The sequence below is a fragment of the Marmota marmota genome, unplaced genomic scaffold (genome assembly GCF_001458135.2).
Source record: "Marmota marmota marmota unplaced genomic scaffold, marMar, whole genome shotgun sequence".
NCBI lineage: Eukaryota > Metazoa > Chordata > Mammalia > Rodentia > Sciuridae > Marmota > Marmota marmota.
Window position 1 is genome coordinate 27,275,206 of NW_025999932.1, and position 22,843 is coordinate 27,298,048.

Here is a 22,843-nt window from a genome sequence, read left to right on the forward strand (position 1 = left end):
TCCTTCATGCTCCACTGTGCGAATCTAGATTTATACAGCATTTCTCAACTCACACTTCTCTGCCCAGTTGTCCTAAAGATAGTTGCTGTAAGAGACCGTTTCCATCTGTTGAACAGTGAACCTGTGCCAGGCTGTATCCTAGGCACTGTATTTATCACTTCATCTTTACAACCACTAGTGTAACTGAGTAGTTAAACAGAGGCTCTGGAGTTGGATCCCCTGGCCCTGCCATTCCCTAGCTAGTTGGCCGTGGGCAAGTCACAGAACCTCTAAACTGTGCTTCCTTATCTGAAATACTAAGAACTACATGGTAGGGTGTGTGGTTTAAAATAAGCTAATGAAGACCAGGTAACTGGCCTAGCCCTAGCATGGCATTGTCACCCCCCACTGCCACTACCATCATTCTTGTTTTAGAGGGGAAAACTAATACTTGAAAGATTAAAATACGGGGCTGGGGATGTGGCTCAAGCGGTAGCATGCTCGCCTGGCATGCGTGCGGCGCGGGGTTCGATCCTCAGCACCACATACAAACAAAGATGTTGTGTCCGCCGAAAACTAAAAAATAAAATATTAAAAAGTTTAAAAAAAAGATTAAAATAGGGCTGGGGCTGGGGCTCGGGGGTAGAGTGCTTGCCTAGCACATGCGAGGCCCTGGGTTCTATCCTCTGCACCACATATAAATAAATAAAATAAAGGTATTGTGTCCAACTACAACTACAAAATAAATATTTTTAAAAAGAGATTAAAATAATTTGCTCAGGATGATATAGGTAGGAAATTGCCAACACATAATTAAATCTAGTTCTGTCTTCTCCAAAGTCAGGGCTATAAATTGCTATTTTAGAAAACCATCTTCTCCTAACACTTGCTTTTCACCTTTCCATCTAAGAACTCATCTACTCTCACTTCATCTTTGACCAACACACCAGGCCCTCTCTGAAGTCCTTGCTTCTACATATGCTTTTTCCTTCGCTGAGAATAGAATGGGCATCCTCCCCCTCTCCCTAACTTCCAGAATTCCTTAAAACCTAACTTATAATCTACCTCTTCAGTGCACACCTCACCATCATTTCCTTGAGTTAGAGTTAGTCACACCCTTGTCTAGTACCTGAAACAATGGAGAGACTCAACTAAAACTTATAAAGCTTACTAAATTTATCTAGTAAATAAACTCTCTTGTCAGAAAACTACGATTTATTTTGATCCACTTCAGCCAGGATTGGAGCAATGCCTGTGTGCTGTACACTCTTGTCTGGGTCCTGGGAGTACAGAGGAACATAAAGCAGTCTCTCCCAAGGAAGGTTCAGTATAGTAATAAAGATAGACGTGCAATCGTGATTATGATACGGTGAGGCAAATGCAGTTTTATTCAAGAGTATACTCAATGGCTTTGGTGGAGGTGGAAGCTATGGGAGGCATCAGTGGTCGGGCCAGCAGTATCAGGAAAGACTTCCCAGAGGCGCAGATGTCTGAGCTTCAGTTTGAAAAAACTGCAAAGCAGACAGTAGTCGATGGGCACCACAGAGACGAACAGTGTATGGTTTGGCTTAGAGCAGTAAGACAGCGTGATGCATTTGGGAGGTCATGTAGAGGTCAGTGTGGCTAACAATGTGCAGAAAAGGGAAAAAGCTAGACACAGCCTTAGGCAGAGGAGGAGGCAGGAGCCAAGTCCTCAAAGGCTTTATATTATCCTCTGAGGAGTTTGAAGGCCCACATTCTCTTGACCCCCTCAGAGCCCTTTGAACACAGAGGGCATCCAAGCCAGCTGCTCAGGTTCTGAAAGCCACTGATGAGTTTCAAATAAGAAGAGGGCTTGACAAGATGAGCATGCATTTCAGAAAGACAAGCTGTGGTGTGGAGGGTGGATTAGAAAGCGTCCAATCAGAAATGATGACAGTAACCCTAGGAGGAAATGAAACATGTAAGGGCCTGAGCTAAGACAGGCCCGTGAGAGTGCAGGGAGAGCCTGGCATGAGGCCTGTGGCCACCCTCCCAGGGAGCCAGTACGGGAGGATCCCAAGGTTTAGGACAAGACAAAGATCATGAGGGCAGCCTGGGACGTTGGGTGTAGGTCGCTGCCAGACGTCCCCAGGTATGCGCAGGCTGGAGTCAGGAGAAGGCACCCCCAGTAACTCTTGGAAGGACAGAAGGGCTGGAGCCAAGAGCACAGCTGAGATCAGGATCGGAGAGAGCATGGAGTGAAAGGAAGGACCTGGCTTTGGCGGATTGGGCAAGGGGCAGAGAGGAATGGAGGTGAGTTCAGAGAAGACAGAAAATACCTAGGGGGTGAGTTTCATGGAAACCTAAGAAATGAGGATTTAGGAAGAAGGAATGAACCGTCCACAGCCTCCAACAGCATAGAGAGATCACAGAAGATAAGGTCTAAAAGCCATCTTCAGTCTGGCGGGCTGGCACAGACCTGAAATCTCAGGGACTAGGAAGCTTGAAGCAGGAGGATGGCAAGTTCAAGGCCAGCCTCTGAAACTTATCAAGACCCTGTCTCAAAAAGAAAAATAAATTTAAAAAAAAAAAAAAAAAGAACTGGGGCTATCACTCAGTGATAAAGTGTTCCTGGGTTCAATTTCCAGTACCAAAAAATAAAAAGGATAAGCCCTCAGGGCTTCATGATTCATTGGTAACTGTGGATAGTTCCCACGGGGAGGTGGCAGCAGGAACCAGACTGCAGTGGTGTGGCTGAGAAAAGGGAAAACAGAGACTGGAGCCAGGGTGGGATGCAGTAACAAGGGGGCGGGTGTTAAGGATGAGAAGAAGAAGCTGGTAAAGTAGGAGAGGGTGACAGATAATGAGGGACCAGCATGCCTACATTTTCTTCATGAATTTGGCTATTTGATTTATGAAGAATTTTCGAAAATAACATGAAAAAACTAAGAGGGCACAACAGATTCCTCTTGTCTTTACTCCCAGTACTATTATAAACCCTGTGGTGCGGTCCTGATTGCTTGTAATTTCAGGTGACCTAATTATTCATAAGCAGCTAGGCCCCTCCCAGAAGAGCCGGGAAACACGCATACCATCCCTCTGACATCACTACACATTTTATTTAGATTGTTTTGGGAGGAATAACTAAGGACTTGTTCCCATGGCTGTGGCATTTTTTTTTTTTCTTTTTAAAAACTTGTCTACAACCCAGGTGCTGATCTAGACTGTGAATACCGCAGACTTCCCTACCCTCTTGGACTCTGTGTCCCGCAGACAAAATGCAATAAAGATGATAAATAAGCAGATTATGTATTATGTTAGAAGGCCATGCTTGCGGCTAAAAGTCTGTAGATTTTTATACCCTGTAAAAAAGATCGGTTTAGGGCTGGGGTTGTGGCTCAGTGGAAGAGCTCTCACCTAGCACGTGCAAGGCCCTGGGTTCGATCCTCAGCACCACATAAAAATAAATAAATAAAATAAAGGTATTGTGTCCAACTACAGCTGAAAAATAAATTTTAAAAAAAGATAGGTGTACTCCATTCAAAATATCTTCAAAAAAAATAAAATACTTGGGAATCAACCTAACAAAAGAGGTGAAAGACTTATACAATGAAAACTACAGAACCCTAAAGAGAGAAATAGAAGAAGATCTTAGAAGATGGAAAAATATACCCTGTTCATGGATAGGCAGAACTAACATCATCAAAATGGCGATATTACCAAAAGTTCTCTATAGGTTTAATGCAATGCCAATCAAAATCCCAACGGCATTTCTTGTAGAAATAGAGAAAGCAATCATGAAATTCATATGGAAAAATAAAAGACCCAGAATAGCAAAAACAATGCTAAGCAGGAAGTGTGAATCAGGCGGTATAGCGATACCAGACTTCAAACTATACTACAGAGCAATAGTAACAAAAACAGCATGGTACTGGTACCAAAACAGGCGGGTGGACCAATGGTACAGAATAGAGGACACAGAAACCAATCCACAAAACTACAACTATCTTATATTTGATAAAGGGGCTAAAAGCATGCAATGGAGGAAGGATAGCATCTTCAACAAATGGTGCTGGGAAAACTGGAAATCCATATGCAACAAAATGAAACTGAATCCCTTTCTCTCGCCATGCACAAAAGTGAATTCAAAATGGATCAAGGAGCTTGATATCAAATCAGAGACACGCCGTCTGATAGAAGAAAAAGTTGGCTACGATCTACATACTGTGGGGTCGGGCTCCAAATTCCTCAATAGGACACCCATAGCACAAAAGTTAATAACTAGAATCAACAAATGGGACTTACTCAAACTAAAAAGTTTTTTCTCAGCAAAAGAAACAATAAGAGAGGTAAATAGGGAGCCTACACCCTGGGAACAAATCTTTACTCCTCACACTTCAGATAGAGCCCTAATATCCAGAGTATACAAAGAACTCAAAAAATTAGACAATAAGAGAACAAACAACCCAATCAACAAATGGGCCAAGGACCTGAACAGACACTTCTCAGAGGAGGACATACAGTCAATCAACAAGTACATGAAAAAATGCTCAACATCTCTAGCTGTCAGAGAAATGCAAATCAAAACCACCCTAAGATACCATCTCACTCCAGTAAGATTGGCAGCCATTAGGAAGTCAAACAACAACAAGTGCTGGCGAGGATGTGGGGAAAAGGGTACACTTGTACATTGCTGGTGGGACTGCAGATTGGTGCAGCCAATTTGGAAAGCAGTATGGAGATTTCTTGGAAAGCTGGGAATGGAGCCACCATTTGACCCAGCTATTCCCCTTCTTGGTCTATTCCCTAAAGACCTAAAAAGAGCATGCTACAGGGACACTGCTACATCGATGTTCATAGCAGCACAATTCACAATAGCAAGACTGTGGAACCAACCTAGATGCCCTTCAATAGACGAATGGATAAAAAAAATGTGGCATTTATACACAATGGAGTATTACTCTGCATTAAAAAATGACAAAATCATAGAATTTGCAGGGAAATGGATGGCATTAGAGCAGATTATGCTAAGTGAAGCTAGCCAATCCCTAAAAAACAAATGCCAAATGTCTTCTTTGATATAAGGAGAGTAACTAAGAACAGAGTAGGGACGAAGAGCATGAGAAGAAGATTAACATTAAACAGGGATGAGAGGTGGGAGGGAAAGGGAGAGAGAAGGGAAATTGCATGGAAATGGAAGGAGACCCTCAGGGTTATACAGTGGAGGGGGTAGAGAGAGAGGAGGGGAGGGGAGGGGAGAGGTGGGGAGGGGGGAGGGGGGAGGATGGGAAAGGCAGCGGAGCACAACAGGCACTAGTATAGCAATATGTAAATCAATGGATGTGTAACTGATGTGATTCTGCAATCTGTGTATGGGGTGAAGGTGGGAGTTCATAACCCACTTGAATCAAAGTGTGGAATATGATATGTCAAGAAATTTGTAATGTTTTGAACAACCCACAATAAAAAATTAAAAATTAAAAAAAAAAGATAGGTGTAAAGATAGATATTTTTTAATTGCTAAGCACCTTGGTACATGTCTGTAATCCCAGCTACTCAGGAAGCTGAGGCAGGAGGATCACAAGCCAGCCTCCTGAGGCCAGCCTCAGCAACTTGGAGGCCGCCAATAAATAAATAAATAACTCATAAAAAATAAGTCAATATACAAAAATAAAATAGGTATTCTTCAATGATACTTTTTCTCTGATCAGATTTTTTTCCCCTCTCCAAAATATCAGTCTTTTCTACTGGAGCTTAAGTAGTTCTGCCATAAAACTGTCCTGAATCTTTGAAAACAACTGTCATTTTCCTCCACTAAACCCTCAAAGTTTTGTGCCTTTCGGAAGTCATTTGTCACTTTCTCCCTAGCCATAGAGTTACTTGCTGGCATAGTATCAGAGTCTCCTTCTAGGAGCAGGAACCATGATTCTAGACTTGGCAGTCTCCATCATGCCTAGCATGGAGGCTCATACTAGAAAATGCCCAGTACACGGGAATAAAGGAACACACTCGTTGTACAAGATTCTAAGTCTGTATCTTCACAGTCCATAGCATCAGATGTGATACCTAAGCTTGAAACTAAGGACGTTTTGGATTTTTTTTTTTGGAGGGGGGTACTGGGCATGGACCTCAGGAACACTTGACCACTGAGCCACATTCCCAGCCCTATTTTTGTATTTTATTTAGAGACAGGCTCTCACAGAGTTGCTTAGCACCTCGCTGTTGCTGATGCTGGCTTTGAACTCACCATCCTCCTGCCTCAGCCTCCTGAGCCACTGGGATTACAGGCATGCACCACCACACCCAGTCATTTTGAGATTTTAATCCATATAAAACAGCAGCTTTGTGCTGTCTGATTATTGTGGCACATTATTCTTCTTCAAAATGGAAAATAATAATTTTAGTTGAAGGAAAAGGGCCAAGTCAATTAGAGTTGCCATTTGAGGGATCTAGTGTGTTATCTTAGTGTCACTCCTGGCATCTGTGTTGTTCCGTTCAGCAGTCATGAGTGCTGCCGGCGAGGTTGTGTCACACTGGATCACAACACTTGCACAAGACCAGGCTTGCCAGCTTCCTCCTCTGGATAAAGCTATTTCTTGGAGACAAGCAGAGCCTCGTGCATAAACATAAAGCTGTGCTTCTTTCTCTGTAGACTGCTTATTCAGATTATAAAATTAAATGCTGCCAGCAGTGAAACAATGCAGAAATGTCAACAGAGAGAATGATGGGGAAGTGGCTCAGCTGGATAGGAGCTTTGACTTTGGTGCACATTGTTCCCAAGGTGAAGTGCAGCCCTTGGCAGGCACCTTCCATGCTCTGGGCATTTTTCAGGTAGACTCCCCAAGCTGGGTTTCTTCCTCTTGGGGGTCCACATCTCACTTTTTAACAATTGAAGTTTCATGGAAGACACTTTGTAAATCACTGAGTTATTGGAAAGAGAATGATCACTGTCAGAATAACCCTAATCACCACTGGTCAGGGGCCTGCTGGTGTCAGGCACTGTGCTGAGCCGGCTATATACGTGGTGAGTGTATCTTCTAGTCTTCACAACAGTCCTGTGTGTGCAAGGGGGGCCCTGTTGTACACATGAGTAAACTGGAGAGCAGAGAGGTTGGATTACTAGCCAAGAGTCACAGGCGGCTATTAACGTAATGGAACTAGAACCCAAATACACATCCTTCTGCCTCCAGGTCCCTTGTTTGTCCAAGGGACAAATAAGCCCTCTTCCACTAGCAGTGTGCTTGAACTCCTGAGGCCTCCCATCTCACTCCATTTTTACCAAGCCTGTCCTGTCCCCATGGTGCAGTGCCACTTTCCCACACAGAGCAACAGACATGAAATGACAGGTTTGAGAACAAGCTTTGTTTTTTTTCATTTTTGTCGCGTTGGGGAGCTACTGTATGTGCAAATGTTTTCTGTAAATGGAAAGCATTGTTTAATCATTAAGATGGTATTCATATTTTAACATAACGGCTCTCCACTGCAATTCTCTTTAGAGGTAAGCCAGAGGTTCCCCACGACACACCCAAACGGGCGTCAGATCATGCTCACCTACCTGCTGCCCTGGCTGCACAACATCGAGCTGGTGGACAGCAGGCTCCTCCTCCCTGGGTCAAGCCCCAGCAGCCCCGAGGACGAAGTCAAGGACCGAGAAGGAGAAGTGACAGCCCCTCATGGGCTGAAAGGGAATGGCTGGGGCTCTCCAGAAGCCACATCACTGGTCCTCAATAACCTCATGTACATGACGGCCAAGGTAAACTCCAGTCACATGGCTCCATCTTCAGAAAAAACAAACTCTTGTGCAAACCTAGGGAAAATGGTATTTATCCTTTAAAATCACACAGAAGGAATGGACAGTGGTGCTGGCCACACAAGAGCATAAATGATGTCACTAAACTCCACACATAAAAATGTTATGGTGAGGGCTGGGGTCTATAGCTCTGTGGTAGAGAGTTTGCCTAACATATGGGAAGCCCTGGGTTCAGTCCCCAGCATCACACACACACAAACCAAGGTTATAATGGCAAACTTTGTATTTTACTGCAATTGAAAAAATAATAAGAAGCCTAACATTTTTTAAAGTTGATGTCCATAGGTATTGCACATGAATGATTTCTGCATTATCAATTTCTCTCCCCTGGAAAACAAATGACATCTTTCTGATAAACAGCCGTTTCCCCTTTCTTACTATTTTTGAGATGGCCATGACCTTCAAAACCACTTTGCCTCAAATGTTCTTCCCACATCACGAGGGCTGTTTCTTATTTTGTTTGTTACAGTATGGAGATGAAGTTCCTGGGCCAGAAATGGAAAATGCCTGGAATGCACTCGCCAACAACGAGAAATGGAGCAACAACCTGAGGATCACACTGCAGTTCCTGATCAGCCTGTGTGGGGTTAGCAGTGACACGGTTCTCCTACCCTATGTAAGTGTGTCTCGGGTTCTCAGGAGGCATCATTCCTGCTGGGGCTTCCATGTACAATTTGCGAGCCAAAATGTGCTCCCGGCTCCAACTAAAATAGAAATGTGCAGTTTTGCCCATCACACTCATCTCCTGAGAGCTCTTCCAGATACTGCATGAAAGTTCCTTTAGCCCCCAAGACACAGGCTACACGTGCCAGTAACAACTGTCATCCCCTCACTCTAAGCCTTGGGACACAGACCTGTGAATTAAGGAGCAAATATTTTTCTAACAGTTACCAAAAGCTGCCTTCTACAGACGTTAGTGCCAGAATGTGAGAGACGCTGGATGCTCTCAAAACAGAATTAAAATACAGAGAATCCTGGTTTTTCTCTTCAAATTCAGGTGGTAGGAGAGAGAAACAAGTAAAGCTGTCTGATACTTGCTATTTATATTAGAAGGAGATGGGATCAACAGAAGGACAGCATTTAAAATTCAAGCTCACTTGGCATTTCCATACCGGTTGCTTTTGCAAGAGAGCTGATTTCTTCCTGCAGTTTGACTCATATGAGCCTCGTAACAGCACACTCGCTTCAGGCTGGACCATGAGGTCTACGGCAATGCAGAGCATTGAATTCAGAGATATTTTTAAGATTTTAAACTACTCTGGGCATGGTGGCACTCGCCTATAATCCTAGCCACTCTGGAGCCTGATGCAGGAGGATTGCAAATTCAAGGCCAGCTAAAAGTCATTTGTTTCTAGGGGAGAGGAAAATAGAAAGAGACCGGATTCCTTTTTAAACAAAAATAACTAGCAGTTTTCCCCCCACCCCTCCACGGTTTGTATAAATAAAATTCTTTCTGAAGATAGGACCTTTAATGGCAAGTTGGAAGTTTAGATTGAATCAATGTGCCCAGAGGGTAACTTTAAAAAATTAAACCATTAGAAAAGGTAAGGCCTTCAACACACACAGTCCTAATCGTCCACGTGGCAAGGTGAATTCTAACCCCACCTGGAGTAGCCTAGGAGGGCACCAAGATTACCCTGGGACTGATGGCACCCAGATGGTGGCGTGGGTTACCAGCCTACAATTCTTGTGGACTAGGTTCTGGAAAACATCTCTTGTTTCTTTTCTTCCTCTCAGATTAAAAAGGTGGCCATATACCTATGCCGCAATAACACCATTCAAACCATGGAAGAGCTTCTTTTTGAGCTGCAGCAGACTGAGCCCGTGAACCCCATTGTCCAGCACTGTGACAACCCGCCCTTCTACCGCTTCACCGCCAGCAGCAAGGCCTCCGCAGCCGCTTCCGGTAAGGACCAGGGACCTGGGCCGACTTCTTGTCCTGGGTCTCTGGAATTTTCTTTTGGCGGAGCCTTAAAAGTGTGTGAATATGTGTCTGTGGCTTTTTCTTATTCCTGTATATACATTCACTTAAGAGACTTGAAAATAGCTGAGACCCTGGGTCATTATTGGATAAATGAAACTGTTTTGTAAGAATGACCATGGAGCTTTTTACTTTACGCTGATTTCAAGAAGAGCCCTGAAATCACTGAGGAGTCTCTTCTGGACCTTCCTATTTGTATCTGTGGGATTCCTGTTGCTAATATTGTCCCAGGACTGACTAAAACGCCCTGCAACAGTACAGGTTGTGCAAACCTAATCCCAAAATCCAAAACACTATTCAATCTGAAACGTTTTGAGCACTGACCTGATGCCACAGGTCTGATGGTTGAATGTACATGACATAAGATTATTTAAAATGTATAAAATTAGGCTGTGTGCATAAGATGTATGAAACGTGAATGAATTTCATGTTTAGACTGGAGCTCTATCCCCACGATATCTCACTGCATGTATGCAAATATTCTAAAATCTTTTAAAAATCCAAATTTGGAAATAATTCTGGTTCCAAGCATTTTCAATAAAGACACTCAACCTGTATTATCTCTTTCAGTAAATAGGTATCAGCATCATTTCGTGAAACATGTGCCCTCCTCCTCCCCCATGGCCCATTCCCTCTCTTTGCCTTCTTTGGTGCCAGAGCAGTGTTCTTGCAGAGAAGTGTCAGATTAGGAATCAGAAGCTCTGGCTACTTGAACTTGCTTTCCTAGCATTGGTCAAATAACTCCAGAAACACTAAAACAACTTACAGCAGGGCCAGCTGCTATAAATAAGCTCATTTCCAAGTGGCCAGGAGAATAGGTTCCAAGAATGTTGCAGCCTCACTTTACAAGGGAGTTAAGGAATCTGGTTTGACCATAACAGATGTCTAGGATTCTCCTGTTTCAGTGGTGCCCGCTTAAAAGGTTGTTTAGAATGTCTGAGATTGTACAAAAGATGTGAGGAATCTTGCAAACAGGGATTTTTACAGGAAATCCATTCCTAAAATTAACTGAGACTTGAGCTTGACTCCTCTGCATGTGTCTTTTTCTAAGCGTCTTTCTTCTAATCCCATCTACAGGAACCACCTCCAGCAGCAATACAGTGGTTGCTGGCCAGGACAGTTTCCCAGATGCCGAGGAAAGCAAGATATTGAAAGAATCTGATGAAAGGTTGGTGCACAAATCTGGCCTAACACCCAACATAACTTTCAGCAGTAGCCTGTACAAAGGCATCAGTAACAGTTTGTGAGCTTTCCTAAATTTCACAGGCACACCAAAGTCCTCCTTTATTCTTAGAACACAGACTAACTTTCTAATTCTGTCCTGTAGATCCCTGAAGTTAACAATTTTTTCCTATACAAAGTCAGAGAACAGAAAGATAAAGAGGAGACAGTTTTGGTAGCTGATTCCCACTTACCTCAGGGCTTCATAAAAAGCACCAGTCATTCTGCTAATGGGTAAAACCATCTAGAATTACAGGGGATTTGTCATGTGAAATTTTCAAATCTGATTACTAAATAATTTCTTAGAGTAGTTGTCTTGAGGTGGGTTTTATAAAATATCATTGTATTTATCAGCTTTTTGTTACTATTAGAAAATATCTGAGGCTGACTAACTTTTGAGGAAAAGAGGTTTATTTAGCTCAGGTTTGGAGGCTTTAACCCCAAACCATATGACACAGAGTCTAGCAATGGCCCTGTTGGCTACATCACATTGTGGTGGGAGCATGTATGTCTGTGTGGTCTCTGTTTCTTCTTATTCAGCTACAAGGATTCAACCATGAGAGCTCCACTGTTATTACCTTGCCTAACCTAACTGTTTTCCAAGGACACTACACCATAGTGGGATTAAGTTTCACCCTCTTAATACCATTTCCATAAGACTGGGAATTAAGTTCTTATGAGTTTAGGGGGACAAACTTATTCAAACCATAGTAGTAATCATTCTTTTACCCTTACTTGACTGTGATAACATCTCAATTGACCAACAACACTGTCTTTTCCTGCTAGGCAAAGTCTCCATTCCCTTCACGACCACGCTGGTGGTATTTTCTTACCTACACACTTGTCCTCAGATTGCCTGTGAACTACTCTGGGTAAATAAAATCTGAATTGCTCCTCCCTGCAGATTGTAAAGAGCACACTCTGTCCCTGAACTACACCCCAGCCCCAAGTGACAATGCTAACAAGCCTTAGCATACATTGATATATTATCAAGACAGCTGCCTAGGTGTTCATTTGAGCTAAGTCAGCAAGAGAAAACTCAGGGAAACATTTTATCCTTTTAGTTTTTCTCTTATCAGGCTGTGTTCACGGTATATATTTTAAGATATGAACCTTTGATGTGAAAGGATTAGGCAGTCAGCCTGGTCCTTCAAATTCCTCTATGTCCCAAATCCAAAATTTGTTTCCCCAACCCAGAAAGGCAAAGAGAAGTAGCAGATTCCTCTCTGGGGAGTCAGGTTTTCCTTTTCTTTTGCCAAGGAGACCTTTGCTGCTCTGTGGCTTCAGTCAAGAGAACAGTCTGGAAGGGGCTTGCTCCTCCCCTTCACCCTACTTAAGGCCCCTTTAGAGCTTTCTCAACAAGGAAAAGAGAAGCATTGCCATCCACTCTTTACTTCTTCACCGCCTGGCCCTCAGAGCAGCTCTAAATCCTGCACACTGTGGGCTGTAGTTCATCAGTCGCCGAGTGCCACGGAGCTCCCCACCCAGCAGAAACCTCCAGATGGGGCATGATTTTTCCAACCTACTTTCGTCCCTTGCTGAATGATGTCTGGGCTCAGCATCCACTTTTTATAACACCACATTTATCAGCATAAACATGATCAAGGAACTTCTTCAGAAGGTGATACGTCTGTCACTCTTTAATTTCATAAGTACCCATCTGATTTAGACTGTTTCATGGCCTAATTCATATGAAACAAAGCAGTTGTCCCAGGTATTCTTTTATGGATTCACAAAGTAATAGCACAAGCGATACGACTGTGAAGAACGTTTGAAGTTATCTAGGAGTATATGACAGCATCGGGAAGGCAAATCCTAAGAAATGAAGAAAACCAAAGTAATTACAGTCCATTACAATTCCTCACTCCAGCAAATCCAAACTATTGGTGGAATATTCCAAGGTTTTACGCCTAGGAGAAGGTACATAGTTAGTGGCACATTCGGTGCATTTTCCTGAACCCTTCCTGTTTCTTCACACCCCATAAGGACAGCTTCCTCCTGCCTCTTCAGTGTTCCAGAGGGAAATAAGTGCTGATCTGTTGTCACCCAGATTAGAACACAGGTCAGTAATGTAGGCAGACTCACCTATTTGGGCTAGTATCTCCTGCTCTTTTTAAATGTGGCCCTATTTCTTTCCTTTGGCTATACATGTTAAGTGGGTAGAACCTGCTATGTATTATTTTATGTAAAATAAATACAGACATACCATTTCTGTCTGGTGGGTGGAGCTCCGTGGTTGAGCATTTGCCTAGCATGTGTGATGCCTTGGGTTTGATTCCCTAGCACTCAAAAAAAAAAAAAAAAAAAAGAACACATGCACACAAGTGCATATGCACCATTGTGCTCTTATTTTGCCCTTATTTCCCCTGAGCCACACCCTGGCCCTAGCATCTTGGGATGATAAATATACTATTGATTTGAATGGTTTTGTTGGTCCTTTGCCAAGACAAGGAAATTCTAGAAATCCAAGGGGAGCATAATAACATGTTATAACTAGAGAGTGTCTTACAGTCTCACATCTTTTTTTTTTTTTATTCCCCACAACAACCCCAATAAAATAAAAGATAAAACACCATTATTATTCCATTTTAGCAATTATAGAAACAAGGTTCCCAGAGAACAGAGCTAGTGAGAGAGAGCTGGTTTGTTTGTTTTTTCAACATATTTTTATTATTAAATTACACATAGTAATTATATATATTTCTGGAGTGCAGTGTGATGTTCCAATTCATGTATACAATATGTAATAATCGGGCCAGGGAGATGTGCATATCCATCACCTCAAACACAAGCTCAATATTAAAAAAAAAAAAAAAAAAAAAAAAATTCCTGCCTTCTTGGAGGCAGCGTGGCCCTCAAATGTCCCTCCACTGCCACCTCCTTGTGATTGACCCTAGACGACTCATTTAACCTCAGTTGGCATCAGTTTCCTCATTTGTAAGTCAATAATATATATCTCAAAAGTGAGTAAGCCAGGGGCTTACGCAGCAGTAGAGCACTCGCCTAGCACATGAGAGGCTCTGGGTTTGATCCTCAGCACCACATAAAAAATAAATATATATAGTGTCCAACTACAACTAAAAAATAAATATTAAAAAAAAAAAGTGAGTAAGCCAAATTAAATAAGGGATGTGTATGAAGTTCTAGACTTCAACTATTTTTTTTTTCTTTTGATTATTTCAACAAGCCACAAAAGAAACCAGAGAGAAGAGTCCTTCTGATTCTTTGATTATATTACAGACTCTAGTACCTTTTCCTAAAAATTCTCAAACTATGTTAAGGGAAGCTTTAAGTTGAGATTTAGAACAAGATTTGTTCTGGAGCTATTTTGTGTACTTCCAATTCTTCCCACTTTCACTTGTTCATTTAGCAAATATTGTTGGCCACCCACCTTGTACCATGTTCTGTGAAGAGAGAGTCACATTCAACATCAGGCTCATTTTTGTCATTTTCTTTCAAATCAAGTGTAATGATTTTCTAGTTCAACTAAAATATTAGCCATGAAATCCTTATCTTTTCAAGGTTTGGGCTTTTGTTTGTGAGCAAAAGTGACCATTGGTCCCATGCGAGGGGAAAAGAAATGTTTTAGGTACGATCTTCATAATATTCCATTAAGAAAAGCATCATCATCAGAACCAGCTGCTAAAGAACCAACCACTAAATAATAGTATCTGCCATGAGCAACAGCACGTGTACACCCCTGTTGCTGTTTCTTAACAATTGTCCTTCTCTTTGAAGGTTTAGTAATGTCATCAGAGCTCACACCCGCCTAGAGTCAAGATACAGCAATAGCTCTGGAGGATCGTATGATGAGGATAAAAGTAAGTACCCACAGTCTGTGGGCTTCCAGATGGAGTGCAAGTGGTGGAAGAAAGGATGATGAGCATTTTGATTATTCTTGACCTAATTACTAAGAAGGACCCAAAATATTAAGCCATCATTTAATCTAACTCTACAGAGAAGTATAGCCAGCATCTTAAATGTACAACAGACAAACCCCAAGTGAAACAGTGGAGAAATCAAAATTGTAAAATTTCAAATCATTATACAATTTTTATATTCTTGGCATTTTTTTTATTGATGACTCACAGTCTGGGAAAGGCTAGTAAAAAAAAAATTGTCCCTTTAGAAGATGATTTTTGCAATACAGCTTTTTAACCTATCTTGGGACTAGACTTAACCTTTAAGTTCTGAGTGTGTGCTTCCCCAGGATGGGATCTGATTTCACATTGAATCTCCCACTTGCGTTGCCTCAGTCACCAAGTAAAAACCTTCTAAACTGGGAGACTTTCTTTGTACCTTGGGCAACTGGATAAACCAAAAACCTCACTGCATTCATTGATTTTATGTGTAAGGCCTAGACAGCTTGTGTTGATACAGAACAGGTGAGGAGTATCAGTTCATCATGAGTTACAGAAATATAGGAACCAAAAAATCATTCCCACTGTCACTCAGGTATGATAGGGAAATCAGTGAACTCTTTGTGGGATTTATTTTTCTATCTGAGTAGAAATCATAAGTATGGTGATATTTCATGAGTTGGATTCATCTCATCAGTGTTTAAGGACTTTATAGTTGTTTCTTGAATTGTTTTGTTTCTATGGGAAATGTACAGTCAAATCAGATACCACATTTCAACGGCCCTTACTTAACTTCCTAATGCATTGATTGCTCTAATTTAGGTTAAGTTTCAGCTGTGCCCCTATAAAAACTTTTTACTAGAACTATCAATAAGAGGTAATATTATATTTTCCTTCCCTTCTATATTCCATCAGAGGACTGTACCACTGAACAGTTGGATCTGGGACCATAGACCACCAACATGAATTCCAGACAGGACCAGATTTTTACACATGAGGGAAAGGGAGAGTAGTTCTAGAAAAATCAAAATGTTGCTTCAGAAGAGGTCTGGACTGTGACAATATTCAGCAACTCAAAATCTGAGGACAGAAAAATTGAACTATGAAGAGTTTAAGGAGTCTAACGCCAACTCCCCCAGAATTTGACAGACACAATATAACTAAACCTACCACTGTGTGATAGTGAATTGACATGAGGAAACAGCTATACTTCGGCCAGTTAATGCCTTTAAAGTGTATTTCTGTGTTTTGGGTAAAAGACGTAGACTTTGGTAGAAATATTATAATAGATAACAATCATTTTGAAATTATAGCTTTAGAGTCCTCTGGTATTAAAACCTCAAATTCCTTATGTTCATCAAAATAGAGGATTCCAGAAAGGTCATTGTAATAAAATGGGATAATATGTCATTTTATACATATAAACCCAGATCACTGACTTTAGAGGCAAAAAGAAAAATAAATAATGGAAGTATTTATGAAGATTAAAAATCCAGATAAGGCATAAAAAAGAAATCTAATGTTATCATATGGCCTCTATTTTACCTAGAAATATTCACAAATTAATTTTATCAGTATGAATAACATTTTGATGGTAAAATAATTTTGGTATAGAATTTGAATTCAATTGTGTGTCAAAGTATCATTCACATAATTAATGTTGTTGACCAGTTTCATGGCATGAAGTTTGGACACTGAGAACTTATATGGTCTCTTATTTATCATAAGAGAAAATGAAATCAAGCTAAATAGACAGATGTTCATCACAGGAAGCCCATAAAGTATATATTAAGATCCTTTCCCAGAGTGCTCAAGCAATAGTGCTCTACTCTGGTTGTCTCATAGAAAGCAGTGGGTCTAATAGGACATAAATAATCTCAGGACTTTAGTCCCTGGGACCTCATTGATGTACTTTTGGCTTTGGCTACATAACTGTGGACATGGAACATGCCACAGATAGGGAAAGGTTAATAGACTTAATCCCCAGACTGATGGCTGGGGGTCTGGTACACTAAATGTTGGCTACTTCCTCCCTGAATTCTCCAGGGATCAGCAGAGGTAGGAAAGCTCAAGAAGGGGTCAGGAGAGACAGAGTGGCCCAGTGTTTCATAATGTAGGTTTGTCCAAAAGGCGCTTTATATTAAAATAAAATCTATACCCCCTTGGATAAAATGAACAAGCAAACTGAGGTAAACCTAGAACTACCAGTATTACGTAAGATTCCTTCTAGAAAATTTCTAAATGTCTGGATTATTTTCAAGTTCATATGCTACTGAATCTGGTTTTATAATAAGAGTACAAGTAGTTAAACTGGGTATTATCTGAGTTATGATGGTTTAGACCTAACTGCAGAAAACCAATTTTAGGTCATTGTAATGTTGCACATTTTTGCTGACTGGTTATATATCTAAAGTCATCATTAAAACTAAAGTATCCTTTCCTAACAGCAATCTCACAATTTTAATCCTTCAGCACTCTCCCTTTTTTGCTCTCCTTTCAAGTTTTATTAAGGAATATCTACTGACATAGAAGTGCATTTTGTAACTAACTTATCCTGGTCAGTCATCCAGAAAGTTAATTTACTGAAAGTGAGACACTCTTAGATAATACACTGAGAGTTACAACTAAGATAAATTACTACTGCTCCTGCCTTAAATTTTTTTGTAGATTCAAATTGTTGTGTCCAAAATCTCATGGCACAGGATTCTAAAGTTCCAGCTGCTCATACGTGGGTTTGTTGGAAAGAGCTAACAATTACTTCCTAACTTTCCCCACAAAACCCCCTTAGCTCACATCCTGAAGAAGAAGTAGGGTATTCTTGATTCTAGTGCCTGTCCTTGTTGGAAGCCTCACTTGTCACAGTAGGAAGGATTCCCTCTACCAGTTCTGCTGTTAAGCCAGTATCTCACTCTCAACCAGAAGCATTGAATCAACTGCAGTTGTGCACTTCATAATGGTGGACCACATGATTTCATGCACCACATAATTTTGGTCAGTGACAGACCACATACACAATGGTGGCTGTACCATACAGCCTCAGCATGTAGTAAGGCTGTACCATCCAGGATTGTGTAAGTACTCTCTACTATTTGCGCAATGACAAAATTGCCTAACGACACTTTGCTCAGTGTGTCCTAGACGTTGAGTCAGATTGCTGAGTCATATTCCTGGGTTAGGTATCACATGGCCCCCAGTGGAGTAGCTCATCTGAAATGCCAAGGGCCTATATTGAGAGGATAATAAAAAACACTAACATGAAACTTGTTCCTATGCTTACCTGAAAGATATTGTTGATGAAGTTCATTCATTCAGGGATAATTTTGGATCCCTGGCTACATGCTAGAGACTACTGTAGGAATAAGGGAAATGACAAGGAACAAGGTGAAGAAGGTCCCAAGCCTCCTGGAGCTTACTTGAGAGCAAACAGAGGCAGGCAGCGCTGGTAAATGGGGGATCCAGGCAAGGGAGGAAAGCAGAAGCAGTGAGGGGAAGAAAGTGGTCAAGGACACCCTCTGTGATAAGCTGACCTTAGACCTGAATAAAGCATTGAGCAAGAGCGTGCCAGGCATGGGGAAGAGTAGATCTGAGGCCCTGAAGCTGGCCTCATGTTAGAACAGCAGGGAATCCAGGATGCCTGGGGTGGAGGGGGCAGTAGGACAGGGGTAGGAGATAAGACCAGAGAGGAACAAGGGGACAATCGTATAAGGCCTTAAAGGCAGTGGTGTGGCATCTGGATTTCATTCTGAGTGTAGCAGGGGAGCCACTAGCGAGTGTTGAGCAGGGTAAGGGCTGTGACCAGAGTAGCTTTAAAGGGATTACAGTGGCTGCTCTGTAGAGCAGTGTAACGGGACAGGAATGGAAGCAGGGAAATCATGGAGACCAAGTGTGAGAGAGGAGGGGGCTCAGATTCAGTGATGGGCTGAGGACAGTGGTAGGAGGCTAGACACATTTTTTGAAGTCAGAGCACTGACTTTGTTGATAATGACTGTCCTCAGTTTCCCCTCCATAAAGCGGGGATAATAATAAGCACCTTTTATTGGGCTATTAATTTGTTGAGTGCATAGAACACCGCCTGATGCCCAGTGACTCTGTGTTAGTTCCTAATGTTGTCATTGTTATAATTACTGTGGTCATAACCGTGATTGTGAGCTGAATGTAGGATGTGAGAGGGAAGCCGGGGATGACTCTAAGGCTCTTGTCCTGACCAAACTGGAAACATCGATTGCATCTCACTGAGGTGGGGGAAATGGAGGGAAAGGAAATTTCCATCCAAAGTAATGGAAATTCACATGATTTCCCATTTTTATTTTTATCTGTGTTTTTCTTTACTCTAAAATGAATAACTGTAGTTATCAAGTAATAACTAATCAAGTAATTACCCAATCAAGTAATTCTAACCCATTGATCATGTCATTCACACCAAACTGAGTAATTAGAAAGTTATTTTTAACAAGCATGTATTTGTAAGATTCTTTCTAAAAAATAAGGAGAAAAAGCAAACGTCTTCTCGTGGAAAATGAAGTTCACTTGTCTTTCTCGCTCTAAAGATGATCCCATCTCTCCCTACACGGGCTGGTTGTTGACCATTACGGAGACCAAACAGCCACAGCCCTTACCGATGCCATGTACTGGAGGATGCTGGGCCCCCCTGGTTGACTATCTCCCAGAGACCATCACTCCACGGGGGCCACTCCACAGGTGAGCAGTGTGCACGGGTGGAGACAGATGATGGCTTGGCTTTGACTGGACATCTCTACCTATTAGAAGAGGAAACCTCTTCCAGGTTTCACCAGAAACATCACTTTTTAAGTCAGAGGGGCCTTGCTTGACTTGTCTGCCGGCCCCAGCAGCTTAGTCAAATATTAACCAATGTGCAAAGCTGCCTTCCAGCCCTTTGAGCTTTCTTTGGATGTAATTCTGTGATGCTTTTTTGACTGTATGCAACTTGAAGAGAGGGCCTTGTCTTCATCTCTCAGTTTTTATTACCTGTGACTTGTAGAATTTCCATTTCTTATCTAACTTAACTGATGTTTCTTCTTGTTGTGGGGCTGTGTGCTATATCAAAAGTTAAACTCTATATATCTGGAATAAGGTTCTTAATATAATTTTTTTCAGCAAGCCATAAATAACAATTGCATTGAATTGTGAGCTAATGGTTTATTTCCACCCGCCTCAGAAGTTGCATTAATCTCATCATTTTGTTGGTTAGGTGCAATATTGCTGTGATTTTTATGACTGAGATGGTGGTGGATCACAGTGTAAGAGAAGACTGGGCTCTCCATCTACCACTATTACTCCATGCTGTCTTCTTAGGTAAGACTGGATCTAGAGGGGATTCTACCCAACAGGGTCAAAAACACATAAAGGTAATCCACAGAGATTTCTTTTCACGTTGACGTCCGCCTGCCCCCACTTTTGAAAGGTTTTAGTCTCTTCTGTTTTTCATTGCACTTTTGTGACACCTACTTTCTAAAATTTCAGCTGATCAGTCATTGTTTGAAATTGTCCTAATTCTACAATGTAAATAATTTGGGCTCTTTTGAGGGAGTTTGGCCAAGGAAGTAAATTTAAAGCAATGAGATATGGTCAGTGCAAACAAAAAGACAGTGCGTAGACCATATCAGGCCTAGCACTGAGCTTCAGGTACTCAAGTAGTAGAGCAGAATGGGAGTAGGAGCCATCCAGAAGATGAGTTAGAGACACAAATAAAGTAGGATCCTTCCATAAGACAGATCCAAGGAAGAGAACATCTTAACAAGGAAGAATGCAAACCACGTCAGGTGCTATGGAGAGGTCAAGAAAAGTCCATCTTATCAGCATTTCATGAGAATATTTTATTTAAGAATAAAGCATTTTAATTTTTTAAGCCCAACTTCTTTATGTTGGCAACCCAAAATATAATAAACTAAACATTCATTTGATGTGTTCCTCCCAGGTCTCTTGGAATCCTTACTACCCCTGGAATCTGAAGGAGCTTACCATTTGGTTATACTAAGCGAGTCCACCATTTTGTTACAGGTTTGGACCATTACCGGCCTGAAGTCTTTGAACACAGCAAAAAATTGCTTCTTCACCTCTTGATTGCCCTCTCTTGCAACAGCAATTTTCATGCCATTGCTTCTGTGCTCCTGCAGACCCGTGAGATGGGTGAAGCTAAGACTCTAACTGTCCAGCCAGCTTACCAACCAGAATATCTCTATACAGGTAAGGAGGAGGAGCAGTAGGCAGCCTGAGACAGAGTCACAGATGGAAGATGATGGGGGGGTGTCAGTGGAGCCCAAGTTCACTTTTCTCATGCTATTGCCTCCGACTTATGATAAAAATCCAATAAATGTGTACTGTTTCCCTTGATGTGAACTTGCCTCTCAGAAGCTTTCCTCATTATTAAATATTTTTAAACTTTATTTTTCCTTGTTATGATTGCTACTCCTATTAACTATGTTCCTATTGTGGCATTGAATTTAAAATACTCAGGGTCAAAAACATCAGTCTAGAACACTGCAGATAGGGTAGACTACAAATCGGTCATGGGCCAGGTCCCAGGTGTATAAGTTGTTCTCTTGAAGGAATTTCCACTTTATTGAATGACTATTTTCTAAAAGGCACAATTTAATGGGAGCCTATGAAAAACTATTGCCGTTTTGAAACGAAAAATTTCTTCAAAGGAATGGGAACAGAAAGCATTGGCTGAGTCAAAGAAATCACCCTGCCATGGCAAGCTATGGAAAGCAGCCATTAGATTTTCACCGTGAAGGTCAATGGTTGAAGTTAGTCATGAAAACTTTCCCAAAAGAGTTGGCCAGTGGTTTTTATTTAAAACAGTAATATTTGAAATATCTTAAAATGATGATGAACATTACTATTTAGGTATTGTTTTATACGTTACATTGATACCAAGTATGCTATGGCATTTCATTTCACAGGGTACTTTCTTCATTACCTTGAATAGGATGTACTTTTATTTCACTTCTTGTATTCAGCACTGTCTTGTCTTCTAATAGAGGTTAACATTTTTCAGGAAAACAAATATGAAGTCATTATTAATTCTGAGATGTAAGCCTCCAGTGTGCCTCGGTTTAAGCTCTTTATTTTGAGCCAAGCTACACTTAATATCCTATCAGCCTCTGAGGGACACAGAACTCTTTATGACAGACACTTAATTTAAAGAATCTAAAGAGTTCTACTTGTTCAAACTTCTATGGATAAAGATGTATTCCATTAAGTATATAGACTTAGGCTGATAAAATTATAGTGTCTCAAGTTGTACAACTCTGAGTGCATCAGTTTTGCATTTATTATACCAGTGATGTGGTATAAAATGATTTAGGGAATTACCAAAAACAAAATGTGCACAGTGTTTATAGGCAAGGCAAACAATTGATAGCCAAAATGATTGGATCTGTCACATAGGAATAGGTTTACAGAGTATAGGAAATGTCCCCTTTTTATAAACCATTATTGAGCATCTAGGTTCAACTATAGTTGCTGTCAAATCCACACTAAAAACTGTGTAATAGAAATCATTGTCCTACCTCATTATAATAGAAAACTAAGATACAGAGGGTTATATAAGCTCCAAGGGTACACTGTATGCTGCAGAGATGCCCCAATAATTAACATTATTCAGATGTACTTTCTATAATTATTAAAAGAGGACAAGGGAATGGTCCCATGTGTACTTTTTTTTTCCCCAAACCCATATAGCCATAGAGGTAGAAGTGTTAACCAAATACATAGTGGAAAGAACATACTATTCACTTATATTTTCTTTTAATACCATGCAATATAGTTTATCAAAATATACACATAGGTGGCTGAAGGGAGTAGCTCAGTTGTAGAGCATGAACTTAACATTTGTGAGGTCCTGGGTTCAGTCCTCAGCACTAAAATAAACACCCACACACATACACAATATTCTAACTTCTAGGCAAATTTACTTAAAACATTAAATATAACTTGCTTATTAGTCAAAGTGACTGTTACCTTTAAAAAGGGGATCACTTTGCATGTTTAAGTTGTCTAACACTGAAG

The 22,843-nt window shown here is 41.1% G+C and overlaps 1 protein-coding gene across 10 annotated transcripts in view; it reads left to right on the forward strand.

Annotated features, from left to right (window-relative positions):
- The window catches only part of Fry (FRY microtubule binding protein), a 376,400-nt gene that overhangs the window by 291,834 nt on the left and 61,723 nt on the right, over positions 1–22,843 (forward strand). For all 10 annotated transcript variants that reach the window (XM_048800797.1, XM_048800790.1, XM_048800793.1 and 7 more), the window contains 8 exons: positions 7,437–7,693; positions 8,220–8,366; positions 9,488–9,656; positions 10,809–10,899; positions 14,691–14,773; positions 19,360–19,510; positions 20,022–20,125; positions 20,831–21,016. In XM_048800797.1, the coding sequence (XP_048656754.1) occupies positions 7,437–7,693; positions 8,220–8,366; positions 9,488–9,656; positions 10,809–10,899; positions 14,691–14,773; positions 19,360–19,510; positions 20,022–20,125; positions 20,831–21,016 (1,188 nt within the window). The remainder of the gene's footprint in view (positions 1–7,436; positions 7,694–8,219; positions 8,367–9,487; positions 9,657–10,808; positions 10,900–14,690; positions 14,774–19,359; positions 19,511–20,021; positions 20,126–20,830; positions 21,017–22,843) is intronic.